This window comes from Canis lupus, chromosome 17 (genome assembly GCF_011100685.1).
Source record: "Canis lupus familiaris isolate Mischka breed German Shepherd chromosome 17, alternate assembly UU_Cfam_GSD_1.0, whole genome shotgun sequence".
Classification (NCBI taxonomy): Eukaryota; Metazoa; Chordata; class Mammalia; order Carnivora; family Canidae; genus Canis; species Canis lupus.
The window spans coordinates 56,626,909-56,644,980 of NC_049238.1; the positions used below are offsets into that span (position 1 = coordinate 56,626,909).

An 18,072-nucleotide genomic window follows, 5' to 3' on the forward strand; every position below is an offset into this window, starting at 1 on the left:
AAATTTATGCTGCCTGTCCTTCTCCCTAGACAATACATTTCCAAAGTTCTCTTCAGTCCTGCAGACCAAGAATAAAGTGAGAAGTTTTATTCCAAGTGAGAACAAATATTCTTTCCTATGAACAACTATAAGAACCCCTGAGGTTCTTCTCAGATGAGCTACTGATACACTGATTGGCTCTTTGTGTTGGAAAATTTCCTCTCTTAACAGACTTTACTTGCACAGTTAACTTTCTAAAGTCTTCCCTGGAATCTTGGAGGCTTTAAATACACCAATGTTGGCAAATCAAACTCTGTATTTTTAGAAGAGGTTGAGAAGAGAGGGTGTTGCATGGTGTTTATTAGCTGTTAATCTGTTAAAAGTAGGAATAGAAGACATGTCCACATAGTCAACTACATTAATGCCGAATACAGTACATGCAACTATTTGTAGAGAGAAAGTGTCCAGGCAATTAGGGAGTTCAGAATAATAAGGGGATAGGCAGATAAAGCCATGCCGAGCTTTGAAGAATATAAGAAAGAGATAGGCCAGACATGGATCTCACTGCCTTGTTTTGGAATGTTGGCTGCCCACCAGAACATCTTAGGATTCCCTTTAATGGTATGGGAGGCTCACTGCAAATGGCAAGGGCTTTGTTGTTCACCTCCTATTCCATTCTTCCCAGGAACATGTACCAATGAGGGACAAAATATTAGCTCAAGGACAAAGAACAGTCCCTTCTCATTTCACAAGAAGGTGGCAAAAGATTGAAGTAACAGTTACACACTGATACATTGCCCATATTCTGTTTATTCAAGAAGTAGAAAAAGCTTTGATTTTGTTTTCATAACAGGCAAAAAAGACTGCGGCAAAGGTATTAATAATTTTTTAAAGATTTTATTTATTTATTTGACAGAGAGAGAGCACAAGCAGGGGGAGCTACAGGCAGAAGGAGAGGAAGAAGCAGGCTCCTTGCTAAGCAGGCTTGATTCCGGGACCCTGGGATCATGACCTGAGCCAAATGCAGATGCTTAACCAACTGAGCCACTCAGACACCCTAGGTATAATTTTATGTAAGCTGTCAATTCTGTGTAGGATAGTAGCCACTTACTCATATGTCCAAATCTAAAATCCAACAGAAAGACTGAGTTATAGAATCACAGATTTAAAAATTGGGAAAGTTGTTGGGTATCAGCTACTTCTACCTACTTCTACCTCTAACCTTGGATGGCTACCCAGCCTCTGTTGGGGTATTTCCCAAGGAAAACATTCAGTTTTCTAACAGATGTTAGAAAGTTCTTTCTGACCTTGGGCTGAAATCTCTGATGAAACTTTTACCCTCTGTTTCCATTAGCAATGAGTAAATGGTGACAGTGACACACACTTTCCACATCCTCACCAGGAAGACTTTCCTTAACTGCTAAGAATGTAAATACAGGGGTGCCTGGGTGGCTCAGTTAATTAAGAAGCTGCCTTCAGCTCAGATCATGATCCTAGGGTCCTGCAATCAAGCCCTGCATCAGGTTCCCTGCTCATTGGGAAGCCGGTTTCTCCCTCTTCCTCTGCCTACCACTCCCCTTACTTGTGCTCTCTCTCTCTCCCTCTATCAAATAAATAAAACCTTTGAAAAAAAAAAAAAGAATGCAATTTACCAGATGGCACATGTGGACACAGCTACGGTCCAGGGATCTGTCACAACATTCATTTTGGTGGTGGAGTTATGGAGGAGGGGTCCCAACTATTGAAAAATAATGACTAAGACCACACGTTTCTCACCACACTTTGCTGTGGATCTACCTCTCTTGGATTTATCCCAGACACTTCCTGAACCTACTTATATATTCAAAGTATATCTCTTTTTAGAAAAATTAATCCTATTTGTTTACTATCTGCCACATCTTATTTGTCCTCAAACTCCAGTAGGCCTCATTGGATAGATCTAATTGTTAGAAAGTACTAGTCCTAGATATCAGGATTTGGTGACATGCCATGGTAAGATAAGTATTAGATAATCCACCTCTTTCCACCACCAGCATGTCTACTTTGGATCCCATGTTCCTCAATGTCCCAGTGCTTAGGATGATGCCTGTTGCATGGTAAGATCTCAATTTGCATGCATTGAATTTATAAATAAAGGAGTAAGTTTTCACCCTATGTTTTATGACTGTGCCATGATTTCATGAATTTTAGCCAGCCTAAAATTTAGAAAAGCAACCTAATGTAAAATCAAGATTCCGAAGACAAAAGGAATCCTTTAGTTCTGGAGACTTGGGAATTGTTTCTATAGCTTCTGGTGCCTTTCTTGACTCAGGTCTCAGAGGAGTTTCAGTTTCCCTTTGGTTTCATCTTTTCCGGTCACAGAATTTCTGACCTGTAGCAAGCAGTCTGAGTCCCCTTTCCTGGGCCAGTCATTTCTACCCTCATATTCTCTTACACGAGTCTTTGCCAACTACCCATTAACATCTTTGGCCACTTGGACATCTACTCAAAGCCTATCATGAGCAATATATTGCTTACTTATTCATCATCATCCTACCCTAGTTTTGGAAAATTTTATCTTAAGGGGTTTTTTTTAAAGATTTTATTTATTTATTCATGAGAGACACAGAGAGAGAGGCAGAGAGATAGGCAGAGGGAGAAGCAGGCTCCCTGCAAGGAGCCCGATGTGGGACTTGATCCCGGGAATCCAGGATCATACCCCAAGCTGAAGGCAGACACTCAACCACTGAGCCACACAGGCATCCCTATCTTAAGGTTTTTAAAGTGAATTCATTGTCTAACAGATAAAAGAGCAGTCTTAGGTAACCTCACATCGTTAACATGTTCCACATGGTGGGCCTCTCAGGTCTGTTACACACCAGAGACCTGATGTCTGAGGTTTACAATCAGAAATGATCATATTGACAAGTGCCTCCCTCTTGCTTACTTTTCCCTGTTTTCTCCAATGACAGCTGAGGCCATATCCAATCCCTCTATGTTCAACAGTCCTTTGGCTGGAATCACCTCTCTGATTTCTAGGCCTCTTCCCTTTAGACTTTTCAGTCTGCTCAGTGGCCAAACCAACAGAATGTGCTGAAGAGGAGGGAGAAAAGGAAGGAAAGGAAGCAAGCCAAGGATCTCTTTTGCAAATTGATGATGCCTCAAGACCAACTGCTTTGGAAAAACAGCCAGACTGTAAAGAATTTTTTCTTCTGAACTTTCTCATAAAAAAAAAAAAAGTGGGACTACCACCTTTGAAGCTCAGCAAATATGTGATAACAACTATGATTACATTCATGAACCTATTAGGTAGCGCACTGCTGCATACTTTCTGTGATTTATTTGTGTTGAGATAGAGGGTTGCTTTTTATGTTTTTTCCATTTATTTTCTCTGTAGTTCTGACTTTTAACCCTTCCCCAGACTATTGGCTGGTGATTCTGGCAACAAAGGGAACACACTCAAGGGGTTGATAAGGTCATTGGTCATCTGTCAACAGAAGACAGTCAAGCGCTACAGAGATGGGGTTTTGAAATCATAAAGAAGTTTTCCAACCAGTAAATATGCTCAGTTCAGGAGATATAGAGACAAACAAGGACATAGGATCTTTACCCTAATTTAAGAGTGTCTTGTTCAACAAAAAGAGAACGGCATGTAAAAGACTAATTTCTGAACAGTGAGATGAATGTTACATTGAAGATACATAGAAGAGGTCAATGGAGCAAGAAGTACTTCATACACCTGGAAAATTCAAGGAACACTCCTTAAAAAGACCAGTCATTTCAGCTGAATATTAAAGGATTCTCGGCAGTTTTCCACACAAAAAAGAGACAGAAAGAACTTTCCCAGGAGAGTTCACAGTATGTACAAAACCTTGGAGGTATGGAAGAGAAGGAATGTTCTGGAAACTGAAAACGGTTGAGTGTGGCTGGAGCTCCAGTTGCAAGATGAGATGATGGGGTGGATACCAGGGATACTCACTCCATGTTAGGGGCTTGGATTTTATCCCAGGGGCGGTACTGCACCTCTGATCTTCTTTCCTTTCTCCTCCCGTTCCAGCATTTGAAAAGACACAGACCTAGAATATACTGTTCTTTCAGATCTAATTACTGTATCTCAACTTTCTAATCCTCTTCCTTAGACTGTCCTTTACCCACTGAGGTGAGGTCAAACCTTCCACACATCCTTCTCCTTCCCTGGATCTGGAGTTGGCTCCTAAAGATTTGTTGTCCAGGAATATTCTAAAAGACCTCTCAGCAGAGGTCTGTAGATTGGCAGGAAAAAAAAGCCATCAATCAAAACTTGGCTTTAGATGGTACAATAAGCCTATCTACATGATGAACTGGCTGTCACTGATGTGCCTTATGGTGGTTTGGAAGCACAGGTATCCAGTGGACAGATTCTGGGAGCTGAGTCAAAATCACTCGTTGCCCAGTGATCCCCAACTTGAGACCCCTGTCCCCACATGGAGTCTGAACAGGCAGCTATGGCAGTCCCTAAGGAGTTTTCATTGCCTCAAGAAGTGTGATAAAAATCCCTGATGACACAACACAACCCTAACTAAAAATGAAGTTTTTTTAGTGACTGGAATGGTCTGACTTTAACTCAGTAACACAAAACTGCACGTGGGGCAGAATGGTTAAGAAGAGAAAAAGCTGGGACTCCTGGGTGGCTCAGCGGTTGAGCATTGGCCTTTGGCTCAGGGTGTGATCCCAGGGTCCTGGGGTCGAGTTCCACATCGGGGTCCCCGCAGGGAGCCTGCTTCTCCCTCTGCCTATGTCTCTGCCTCTCTCTGTGTGTGTCTCTCATGAATAAATAAATAAAATCTTTTTAAAAAAGAAGGAGGAGGAGGAGGAGGAGAAGGAGAAAGAAGAAAGAAGAAAGAAAAGAAGAAGAAGAAGAAGAAGAAGAAGAAGAAGAAGAAGAAGAAGAAGAAGAAGAAGAAGAAGAAGAAGAAGAGGAGGAGGAGGAGGAGGAGGAGGAGGAGGAGGAGGAGGAGGAAGAGGAGGAGGAGGAGGAGGAGGAGGAAGAGGAGGAGGAGGAGGAGGAAGAGCTCTGGAGCTGGTCTGCCTGGATTCACGTGGCAACCCTGCTGCTTACTGGTGCCATCTCAGCCGGGTCATATCACTTTCTCATGCCTAAGGCTCCTGACCTATAAAACGGAGATAACAGTACTCCCTCCTAATTGTTACTTAACAAATGCAGATAGATTGATTAAAGACAAAATATATCAAAGCAAGGGAAAAAAAAAGAATGAAAGCTTGTGGACCACTGGTCTACAAAGAAACACCACCACCGTCTGCTCAGGTTGTGACTTGTAACTAGAGAAAACATTCTCACTTCACTGGTATTCCAACCTGTGTCAGCCCTCTGGCTCTGGACTGAACGTGGAAGGACCTGCATGTTACCTAATCCCATTTCTCATTCTCTCTTCAAAGAACCAAAAACGTGTCCCTCAAGCCTCTGTAGGCTTCATTATCTTGCAGATATTTCAGACTCCAATATGTTAGCCATTAAAAAGACGTCACTCTGTTAGATGACACCATCCCTGGGCTAGAGCCATAGATAATAAAACAACTGCCAACTTTCCCTGGCAAACCCACATGGCCAAGAGGACAATGGTGGAAAAGGTTCATGACAGGAGGGAGAACAAATAACAAGGCAGAGAAAAATGTCAAATACTGGCTGGAAGACAAGCTAGGGGACATGATAAACAGCCAGGGTGTGGAAGAAGAGGGGGAATCTGGCAGGAGGCTGCCACCAGGGCCTAGTACGGAGCCAGCTACCTTGAACTGTAGATGCAACAGTTCCTGAGAGGGAGCCCAGCACTGATGACTTACTTTCGATCTGCTAAAATGGCACCCGTGCCAGGGATAACAAAAGAGTCTGTAAAATCCACAGGGGCTAGTAAGATTGCCAGGAATGAGCAGGATGAGATTGGCTGGAAAAATACAGTCAATGGCTCCAGGGAGGACAAACAAATACAGAAATTGAAAGTGAGGGAGATCCTTGGAAGTCGTGCTGGTTGAAAGAAGGCAAGTGGTCAGCTCACTGCCTCTCCACTTGCTACATGAGCCCTTCAGGAGCAACAGGGACCGGGACAGGGACACGGGCAGCCCTGTCTGCTCGCTGGCAAGTTATGCCTCACAGAGTTGAGGGACAACACCCTCTGGATGCTGCCACAGGCTGGATTTGAAAATTCTGAAAGCTAGTACCTCACTCTACTCAGTTTTACCATCTATAAAATGAGAAACACTCTAGCAATACCAATCAGGTCAGAGATAAAAAGGGACTGCAGATACTCTGTGAAATGATTATTACTATTTTTACTGTATTCCTAGGATCTGAATACCTAGAAATAAATATGCAAGGTTGAACTGTATGAAATTACCGGTATTTTACCTCTCTGGCCCACAAATATAATAATTTCATAGGTTCAGCTTAATAGGTTGGTAAAAGTGTGGACGAGAGTTGAGACACTTGGTTAAAACAGAGAACCCTTCTGACAGACTTTGAGACCCATCCTGCACACTTCTTCCCCAACTCACAAAGAAAAATGGCTTCTTTCAGATCTAAGCACAGATGACCTGGGCCTGGGGCTGGTGTCTAGCTGACTCTTCCTTTTTTTTTTCCTTCTCATTTCCATTAACTGGAGGCACTCCAATTTCATACTGGGTTTTGAGAGAAGGAGCTGGGCCTTGACAGGGCTTCCTGTCTGTGCCCGAGGAGATGGGTCTTCACTCTATGAACGTGGCCTTGAGGCAACAGCTGTTTAAGAATGGGTCAACAGGAAAATCCTTTACTCCCAAATATTTTTCTCCCCATCCATGGAGATTCCTTCCTTTGGGTTAAGGACTAGCCTCATTAAGCATCCTCCTCCAGCAAGCAAATATATCTATTCCCATAATGCAGTTAATGGCTCCATTTTTAGATCACTCTCCCCTGACACATTATGTAAAGGGACGCTGGGTACCAAGCAGGACTGGCAGCCACATTCCCAGAAGACAGCAGTGCTGGGTGAGAATTAGCTCAGGCTCACACTGCCTCATACACCTCATCCTGCAGGCCCTCTTGCTTTTTCAGTGAGGGGCAACCTATCAAAGCTAGTTACCCATATGAACCAACCACCCCACGATACAGGGCCTGTCCCCAGTTCCTTTCTGTCACTTCCTAAATTGTGGAATTTAAGTGTCATGGTTAAGCCTCCAAGGGTGGCCTCCCTAGAGAAAAAGATACCCTTTTAAAGAGCTGCACCAGTTCCCTGCACTGCAGAAGGCCCACCCAACCTGGGACCTATTGTGGCACCAACAGCGATGGCTCCTGGGGCACCATGATGGCTAGGAGTATCCAGAGGAACCCATGTCACATGGGACAGTCCCCCCTGCAGTTGCCTTAGATGCAATGAAACCCAGAGTCGTATATTCCGTGGCACTTTTTAAAACAAGTTCATAGAACCTTTACTCTCCAGACAGATCATAATTTTAATCCTCTCCTTTTTATGTACATGTTTGCTTTGGAGGAAGTCCCTGGGAATTATATAAAATTTCCTAAGCTTACTTGGGCTTTCTGTAAAATCTTGGCAGCCATTCTCAGCAGAGACAAGGCTCTCACATCAGATGTGGACTGGGGACTCACAGAGTCCTTTTTCTTTCTGCTCCTCCAGCTATGCCTTTAAACTACAAGGTCTTTGCAGTTGTGATGCTCCCTCTAGCTGAGCACAGTGGGTTCACCAGGTATGTGGACAGAGGTGCCTCCCAAGGCTGCTTAGTGATCATGGGACTCAATGTAAACACTCTTGCTTCTCTTCAGTCCATGACTTTTGTCTTCTCTTTGGAATGTGCTGCCCACTGGGGTGGCCCCCCATAAAGATGTAATTTTACCTCTCTGCTCACCACTGAGCAACTTTTCTCTCTCTTTTTAAGATTTCATTTATTTATTTGAGAGAGGGAGAGCACAGAGGGAGGAGCAGAATCCCCACTGAGCAGGGAGCCCGATGTGGGGCTCAATCCCCACATCGTGATCCTGGGATCACGATCTGAGCCAAAGGCAGATGCTTCACCAACTGAGCCACCCGGGTGCCCCTGAGCAACCTTGCTCAACTAAACCTCATTCTGCTTGGCTCAGCCTCTGGGACCCCTTCTTTCCTGATGCTCATGGACTCTGAAACTTGCTGGCTGTCTTCCTCTTCTCCAGCTAGCATAAATGTGTCCCCACTGTGCAGAGACAGCTCTGATGGCCTGAAGGGTGTGCATGTTTAATATGGGAATAGGCTAAATCCGTGTCTTTTTTTTAAGATTTTATTTATTTATTCATGAGAGACACAGAGAGAGAGAGACAGGCAGGGACACAGGCAGAGGGAGAAGCGGGCTCCATGCAGGGAGCCTGACATGGGACTCGATCCCAGGTCTCCAGGATCACACCTTGGGCTGCAGGCGGCGCTAAACCGCTGCGCCACAGGGGCTGCCCCGCTAAATCCGTGTCTACAGTATCAGTCCACACCAGGTTTGAATCAATATTGCCCTTTGTCTTCGAACTAAGCCTATGTATAGATTCACTTTTTCTTCCCTTCTTAGTTGGTATCTAAAACTAGCTCCCTACTGTTGCTACACCTGATTCACTATTGGTTGGGGTAAGGTTTTCTCTCTCCAGAGGTCCTGGTTTTTAATTTCTTTGCCACTCATCAACTCTGTTTGCTATTTTGCAACTAAGTGAATGATTATTTTACTCTGTGTACCTGGCACTGTAGGAAAGAATCTAAAACTAGAATCCTGAAAAAGGTACAGTCCCAGTGTTCAAGGAACTTACATTCTAGCATTAGGCAGAGCCCAGGAACACAGACCACAGGACACCAATTCATCACACTGAGGGGAATCTGTTTTCCCTAGGAATAAGAGGTGCTACTGCCTCCTCCTGGAAGGAGAAATCTTCCAGAGGTAACGCTGGATATTGTGCTCTGAGTCTAGGCCTGATTGAAAGCAAACATGCATGGATCCCCTCCAACCTACCCAAAACCAGATCTGGGCCACATAATTTCTGAGAAATCTAGGAACAATTTAGAAGTAAACACAACTGCTCTTCCACTGCAGAGACAATGCCTGGAAGCAAGATCTGTCAGTGTCTCCATCCAAAAGAACCAGCTGTCTGCTACTCTTCCTCTCAACACGAACATACACTCATGCACACACGCTCTTCTGGGGGAGATTCCTAAGGAGGGGACACAATTACATGAGAAGACAAAGTAATAGCTTGGTAAGTACAGTCTGAAGAGTGGTGACATTTTCACACTGAAGCCTGTGAATGGCACTTCCCAAAGAAGCAGGGAGGATTGTGACAAGCTCTGGTGATGGTGACACCACAGGACTGACACTGTGGAGTCACTGGGACTTCTGCTGGGGTTCTGAAAGGCCCAAAGAATGCCACTTCTTGTCCCCATTTGAACTCAGAATAAAATCTGAGAAAGACCTAGGACCCCGAAGCAGCAGAGACTGAAATACCAGCTTTATAATTCATAAAGGTGTCTGGATACTATGGCAGAGGTGTAGGGGCTGAACAAGTGGGCCAGAACTCCCCTGAAACAAGCCAGCTCCCCAGAACGGCAGGCCTCCTCTGCTGGACTGGCCACAGGATGGTAAGAGCCCAGGATTTATGCTGTCTGCAGGAAACAGGTCCTCCGGAGTTCCCTCTCCCAGACTCAGTAAGCAGATGGGTCGCTCTGGTGCCCAGTGAGGGGACGGAGAAAGCAAGAAGACTAGAAGCCAGGAGTGTTCTCCATGGATATCTCTTTACCCGAAAATGTGAGGAATGGAAATCAGTATCTTCATCCCGCCCCACCCCCACCCCTGGGGTTCTTTTCTCTGCCCAGGACACTGCTGTCTGGCCAGCTGCACTCAGAGGGTACCACAGCGAGAGGCTAGCAGGGCAGGAGGGACTCAGGAGAGGCACTGGAAGGGAGCACAGCAGCTGCTGTGTCCTTCCCATCTTCCCTCCACGCCCCTCCCTTCCTGAGCCTTGGGATGGTGCACTGGGATAGACTGAGATCAACAAACCTAAACATGTTTTGGTTTGAGGTTTGGCAAATTCCGTAACTCCAAAGTATTCCACAAATGTTTTGTGTTCTGCAAAACCAAAAAACATTGGCCAAGCACTTTCCCCCCTCCTAATTTTTAAGCCCATGTGTTTTTAAAGGAAATGTAATCCGTATGTTTTGGGTACGTTTATATGCAACTCATCAAACCATGCTTGTCTCTATGAGTCATTTGATGTCTAAAACTCATGGGGAAGATCATAGATTCATAAAAATTCTGTTAGCACCAGAGGGGCAATAAGTGAGGCACTGGTTGGAAGGTGAGGAACTGGATTCTGGTGTTGGCACAGAACAACCAGATCCCAGAAGATGTACAAATAATCCCTTCTATCCTCACTCATCCATCACTCTTTCCCATCTGCAAAATGACCTTAATAATTCTTGCCCTCATCAGATCCTACAGGCAGCTAGTGAGATTTCAAGACTGATTATCAGGTAATTCTGAGCTTTTTAAAGAGAAAATACAAGGGCACTTGTACCTGCCATGGGTCTATATTAATCTAGCTTCTTAGAGTGCTGGAAGAGAAAAAAGTTTCTGTATTTAATTATTTATCTTTGCCCTATCGTGAGACAGGGGATTTCAGGGTCATTATGTCACAGTTTCACCTGCTAGGGAAGGTCAGCCTGACTTCCTGCCCTCTGCTAGGGAACCCCTTGTTTATAGAGGGTATAGCAGGCAGATGACAAAGCCATGGGGAAGTCTACAGAGATAGGTGGAGAACATACAGGTTGTTTTATTTGGAAAAGTGAAGGTTCTGAGTACTTGAGTAGTATCTCTAAGTAAATGATGGGTTTTTAGAGGAAGAGTTCTAGTCTCCATATCTGTTGAAGATAAGTCAAGTTTAAACTGTTAACATGGTAGAGCTCAAAGTTCACAGGCTTCGAGGTCAGGCAGACCTGGGAGTTACTCTGTGCTCCAGCTTTGCTATATGATATTAGGGAAGTTGCTTAGGCTCTCTGAGCCTCAGTTTCTTCATTTGTAAAATATGGGTCATTTTAAAGATTAGAAAAAATAGACTAAATAAAAGGTCTAGAACAGTGTAAGTGTTCAATCACAGATAATTTCTATCATTACTAATGTTACTTAAAGTAGCCTACAGCTTTTAATGGGGCATCATAATGAAAAATCACCACAATACCAGAAAAATAAATAAATAAGGCATTGCAATGGGCTAGTGAGGATCCATACCTCTGCTTTCCTGGAGTCCTTACAAAGAAGAGTAGCCCACCAGGCAGGACAAACAAAAAACTGTCTGTCCTGAGCAGGACGACATTCACCAGCCCCAAAGCAGACCCAGGACAAATATCAAGGTTCCTTCTAGCTCAGTGAGGGGACAGGAGGACCCCAGGACTTGAACCAAGTTGTCACCACAACTTCCCAACCAGAGTCAAATGCTTCAAGATACATGGTCTTATTCTCAAGATTAAAGTGTGGCTCCAGTTCTCAGAGCATAGCTCCAAAACTGGTCAATACAGTCTATCTTTTTCAATTTTCTGTTCTGGGTCATGCCTCTGAAAAACAAGGACTCCAATGGAAGAAAAAAGCAAAGAAAATAATCAAAACAATCTTTGGAGTGCCAAGAAGAAAATACATACTCAATGTCACTGAGGAGACAGAAGCAAAGAAAGAGAAAATAGTTGAATAACTAAAGTCACTAGGGTTGACCCTAACTGTGTCTAGGACAGAAATTCTTAACTTTTGGACATGGAACTTTTCAAAAACCTGTTGAAAACTATAAACCTTTCCCCAGAAAAATGCACACCTGCTCATCCACACACATTTTTCCTTATAATTTCAGGGAATTCACAAAACCCCTGGAATCCACCCATGGACTCCAAGCTAATGGATTTTAAATACCCTAGAGGCTTCTTTATGAAAGGCCGTCTTCTACTGAGCACACCATTACTACTAGCAAGGTCCTTGATAAGCCTAGAATTCAAAAAAAAAAAAAAAAAGGAAAAAGGAAAGAAGAAAGAAAGAAAGAAAGAAAGAAAGAAAGAAAGAAAGAAAGAAGAAAGAAAGAAAGAAAGCCTAAAATGCAGAGCCCTGAAAAGAAAGCAACAGGAAACAGTTCAAAGGCAAGTCCTGAACATGGAATATAAATAACTGGCAGGAGAGAACTGTCTCAAATGGAAAGAATAAGTACGCATCCCTCACTGGCTGAATTTTAAAGACAAAGGTCTTCACTGAAGAGGGAAGCATTTGGCCTTGGAGTTCTCATGCCTGAGTTCTAGTGTGGCCACACAACTAACCAGTTGCTTGATCTAGGACACATTATTCAATTTTGTCATCTTCAAACTAGAAGTTTAGGTGAATTTTACTTTACTCAATAGATGTAACCTTAAGAAATTCTGAGGTAAATAAAATTTTATAGCAATCTAAGTGTATTTTAAATGTATCCTAAGAGCTTCATAAAGAAGTGCTTCCTTAGGGGATTAAGAGTACATTTATCTCGATGAGCATTGAGTGATATATAGAACTGCTGAATCACTATATTCAACACCTGAAACAAATATAACATTGTACACTAGTTATACTGGAATTTTAAAAATAAATAAATTAAAAAAAAAAAAAAGCAGTGCTTCCAGGGGTCCTGGGTGGTGCAATCACTTAAGTACCTGACCTTTGGTTTCAGTTCAGGTTATGCTCTCAAAGTCCTAAGATCAAGCCCCGCATTGGGCTCTGAGCTCAGCGAAGAGTCTGCTAAAGTTTCTCTCTCCTTCTCCCTTTCCCTCTGCTCCTCCCTGTCCTCACTTTCTCTCACCCTCTCAAATAGATAATCTTTTTTTTTAAAAAAAAAGTGCTTCCATACATCATTTTGTAAAGGAAATGGTCACTACAGAGGATTTTTAGCATAAATCTGGATTCAAATAGAATGTGCTATATAGTTCATGAAGTGATTCTAAATATGATACTAGATAGTTTATCTGAAAATTCTTGCAGAAAAAAAATAGCAAAAGTAACTCCAGACAGTCTCTGTCATTCAGATGTAAAGAAATGCCCCCAAAAGGGAAAAATGTCTGAACACTAACGTAAATAGTTAACTGCAAAGCCTACACACTTTACAACACACACGTGTCACATTTGTGGTTTCAGTATAGTTTATATAAAATGAAATTTTTTTGACTGACTAACCTTAGATAGATCTGTGCTCTCTGAGAATTTCAGTTCTCCCCTAGCTCTCTGGATAACAGATTCTGATTTTATATAGGAAGGGTGGGAAAGAAAGAATTTAGAGAGAAGCAGAATTAATGAGAAAAATGCCACAGCCGCTAAGACCATTTACAATAAGTGCAAATAGTCCTGCAAACGTCAGCAGTTCCTAAAAGTTTCCCCATGTGACAATCTAATCCTAATGATGATGCTGAGGCATCAAGAAAGGTCATGTTCTATACACTGTCTTTACTAAGGCAGGCAACATATTTTGGGGACATTTCTTGGGAGAAAAATGGTTAATTTTTAAACAACGTTTTTTAGCTCTTAAAGGTAATAATTTTCTGATAATTTTTATTTGTTCACACTTCCTTGTTTCCTGATAATACAAAATAAATGAGATACCACTGTAGGTGCTGCTGCCACCTATAGTACTCATGAGAAAAAGTAGCAATCTTTCAATGATCATCAATCACCAGAAAACGTGGTTTAAGTGCCTGGATTACCTAGCATGATGCAGGGAGAAAACCACCATGAGGGATCCAATCTGGTGATGTACAGTGTGTTAACAAAAATTGGAAAACTCAACCTTTGGAGGATGGTGTTTTGATTCCCAGATCAGCTTGCCATCTCTCTTTGCCTGAGTCAGCACAGAGGCACAGTGTGCCAGTGTTCCCCGAAAAGCAGGAGTCAAAAGCCACCAAAGGGGTGGGAATAATGTCACACAGCAGAGAAATGTTGGTGAGTCTATTTCCCGATTATTCTTACCTGTTTCTTCCAGAATCTCTGAATCCTTTAGCAAAGGGGTTTCGATCAATTTTTAATCTGGTGATCTAGAAACAAACAAAGAGCATAAATTGTGTTTACATTAACTGATTTCTTTTCTGGTAACTCCTAGAAAATTAGCAAAAAAATCACTCTGTTAGTAACAGCTGTTGTTTTTATTTAGTTTCCTTTAAGTCTGAGATTTAAATGTAAGTTGATATAGGACTTGGGCCTGGCACACAGATGTCTGACCCACCTGACCCACTTCTCCTTAAAAACCAAGGTCTTCCCAGTATGTGACTGTAAACTCTCCTCTGCTCACCTTTCTTGCCCCCAGAAAAGGTGATAAATCACTTGCCTAGACAAAGGCATGGAAATAGAAAACTGGGCAATGGTCAAGTCCTTGGTACATGACATATAGGAAGCACTTGAAAAGCACTTGTTGAGTGAATGAATGAGTGAGCGAATAATGAACAAATGGATTCAGTCAGTCCAATCCAATGGCATCAGGCCACCAGACAACCCACCTCAGCCTGAGAGAAACATATAATTGACTGCCCTTCCCATTTCACTTTATTTGTCCCTTCTCTGGCCCTAGAGATCGTTCATTTAATGACCAAAAATGGTCTTGTAAAAGACACAAAAAGTAGCTACACTTTTATCAAGCTTGCACCCCAAGGAAAATCTATAAACAAGGGACTCAGTGGGGCAGGCTACACCAGTCTCCAAGGCTCACAAGCAAATCAGAAGGCACAAACAACTGTGTGAGCCAGGTGGATGAGTCCTCAGGGGTCATTCTGCTTCAACATCCGCTCAGCACATAAGCCCCTCTCTACCACATCTTATCATTGTCCCCCTCAAACTCGGCGAGGGTCCTACCCATCACCCTCATGCCCCCAGAATAAAACAAGCCTGACCAACAAATTCCACATGTGCTCTTATGTTTCCACTTTCAGCCTTGGTCATGGGAGGCATTTTTGATATTTTTGTGTCTAAACCAGATGTTAATGACTCACTATCTTCAAGCAACAGAGGCGTCAGGGTTGGGGTGAGGGAGTATAGGAAAGGAGGCAAAGCACTTCAATGGAAGGGAATTGTAGAAAGAAGGGAATCTCATTACTGAAGACCACCTTTCCATTTCTGATCATTGCAGAACTTATCATGTCAGGCGGCTAAAGTTATTTCTTATGTTGCAGATCTTTCTGAGTGCCTCTTCCATCTCACTGTGTCAGAGTGGAATTGCCCAAAGCCACAATCTTTAAAGGTCTTTAAAATGCAATGTGAGATTCTGACCAACAGACTTTGACTTGAAAGTACCAAAGTTGTTTTTTTTTTCCCCTAAAAACATTCCTTGCCTCGAGAATGGTACACTAATAATGTAGCACTAATAACGTAGCAAGAGCAATTTTACATCTATTTTATAGACCAGAGCAGGAGCCTTCAGGCCTTGGTTTTCTAAAGTCTAGTGTCTGCCCTGTGAATATTGTATTGAGTTTAAAGACTGTCACTGCTTTTCTGTTTCTGACTTAAAATTCTTTCTTTTTTCCTCCATAATCCACAGCAATAAACTGCACACCATATTTTCTTTTCAAGTTGGGGTTATAATATTTTATTTTCTCTTTCAAGTTGACTTATCCTGTCCGGCTCATTTACGATAGGGTTTTCTGATATATGATTGTGCTGCCATGTTTTGGGGGCCTCCACAGACCCCTGTAAATAAAATGACATTCTATTTCATGGATCTGGGAGAAAAGATTGCAAATCTGCTTCCCACAGCTCAGTCTATCTCTGGCCAAGAACTCTGTGTGAAGATTTAATAGAAAAGTGCCACCAAATGTTAGGAAAAACAGCACCTCTATACTTGTTTCAAAGTTTTTAATGGAGATTTAGAGAGCTTCATGTAGTGTGGTTGCTTACTCATTATTTATTTATTATCAAGTACCTTTATGTGCAAAGCAAGGTGACAGAAGGCACAGGTGACAGTGATATATAGTCCATATATGTCTGGTTCCCCCTACCCCAGAAGCTTATAATCTAGAAGAAAAAAGTAAACATATACACTAACACAAAACAGAAATTGGTAAGGTTTGCAAGGAAGGCAAAGCTTCCATGAGAGCTTAAGGGGAAGTAGCAATGAGTCCCAAGTTGAAGGGCTCTGAGGTTTCACCTTAGAGATAGCACATGACCCAGGCCTTGAAAGATGTGCAGGACTTTAATGAAAAATGCAAAAAGGGGTGAAAGGAACAGTGAAGCATGTCATAAGACATGTCCTATGTAAGCCAGAGCATTGAAGTAGAGAAGCATGAAGGAATGAAGTGCGCCAGAGAAGCACAAGAGTCCAATCTGGCCAGAGTGCAGGTCAGCGGAACAGAGCCAGAGAGGTTGCCCCAAGGCCATATCCCAGAAAGCTTTCACTGCCCTGCTTAGTCATTTATAAAGCCTAGAGGCAGAAGATAGCAATTCAAACAATGTAAACCAAACTACCACCCCAGTTGATGCTCGTGCTGACAACTTTGCCTATGTCTACCAATACCAAGGGTAACAAGGACAATAATTTGGAGGAATAAACCAATGTATTTTCAACCTTCATAATCCATAGTCTCATGATTCCCATATCAAGAGCTAGCCTGGGGGGATCCCTGGGTGGCTCAGCGGTTTAGTGCCTGCCTTTGGCCCAAGGCGTGATCCTGGAGCCCCGGGATCGAGTCCTGCATTGGTCTCCCAGCATGGAACCTACTTCTCCTTCTGCCTGTGTCTCTGCCCCTCTCTCTCTTTCTGTGTCTATCATGAGTAAATAAATAAAATCTTAAAAAAAAAAAAAGAGCTAGCCTGGTAGCCTCAGATCTTACAAGAGTATGTCATATAGCATAGAAAAGGATGCAAATGACAGTGATCACAAAGGAAAGCAGGTCACAAAGCCTGCTGTCCTCTGGAAGATAAGGATGTAACATAAGGTGAATGCTTATCAAATGGGAAAAGAAGTAAAAAAGCTTCCCCTTCCACCCCAGCTGGAGTATGAAAAAAAAAAAAAGAGAGGAAACAGATGAAAGAGAAGCAAGCAGGTAGATTTACATGTGCCTTAGCTCCCCACTCAAACAAAGTTCGAGGGGTGCAGGTGGTGAGCTTCAGAGGAAGACTGGCAGGGCAACCTCCACACACACACAGGGCTTGCTGCATCAAAGTAAAAATGCTGCCTGGTCTGAAGAATCAGGAAGAGGACCAGGTTAGCATCTCCAGGCCTCCTACCACCCTTCTGTGGTAGGTCAGGGACTTAGAAGTCCTCACATCCCATGACAGGGAAGCCAGGGTGACCTTAACACAGAAGTGCTACAGCCCAGGCAGGAGCCCAACAGAGGACCTAGATGAGCACTGAGGTGAGGCTGAGCCATCCAGGGAGGCCCAGGGAGGCCCAGGTGAGGCAAAGACACAAAAGTACAAGCTCAGCCATCCTCTATCAGTAGAGCATGTCCACACAAGGAACCCAAGGCATGGAACCCAAGGAACACAAGAACCAGACATGACGGTCTCCAGCAAGAGCCAGTGAGGCCCATAGCAGAGGGACCCACAAGAAACCACATGAGGACTCATAACCCCCACTACCTCTGCCCTATGCACACACAACACATCTAGAGGCCATCTGGAGTAGTGTAGGATGCTCATTTGAATAGTTCATTTTCATCCCTACTCCACAGTTGTGTGTATCAATTAGACCCAAATATGGCTGTCAGCCTCCATCTCCCCACTTTTGACCAGAACACAGTCATCTTTTCACTCAACTACTCTATATAACCTTTGGACTAATCTCTCTTCTTCCACTTTTGTCCCTGTCTGGTCTCTTCTCTACACAGCAACCAAAGTGATCTTTGTTAACACATATATGGACCACATCATTCTCATCAGTGACTATCACTCTACTCAAAACTCAACCCAAACTCCCTGGCTGGCCTTGCAGAGCCAGCATGGCCCCAGACTACCTCTCCACCCCCACCCATGCTCCTCTACACCTGGCTCACAGTCTCCCACCAAACTCAGATGCTCTCAGGCTACAGTGTGTCAAACTCTTTCCCTGCTCAGGCCGCTCACACTCACTCTACCCCTGAACAAAAATATTCT

The 18,072-nt window shown here is 43.3% G+C and overlaps 1 protein-coding gene across 5 annotated transcripts in view; it reads right to left on the reverse strand.

The window, feature by feature from the left end:
• Positions 1-18,072, reverse strand: part of TBX15 (T-box transcription factor 15) — a 110,162-nt gene that overhangs the window by 16,036 nt on the left and 76,054 nt on the right. For all 5 annotated transcript variants that reach the window (XM_038561905.1, XM_038561909.1, XM_038561908.1 and 2 more), the window contains exon 6: positions 13,963-14,027. In XM_038561905.1, coding sequence (XP_038417833.1) covers positions 13,963-14,027 — 65 coding nt within the window. The remainder of the gene's footprint in view (positions 1-13,962; positions 14,028-18,072) is intronic.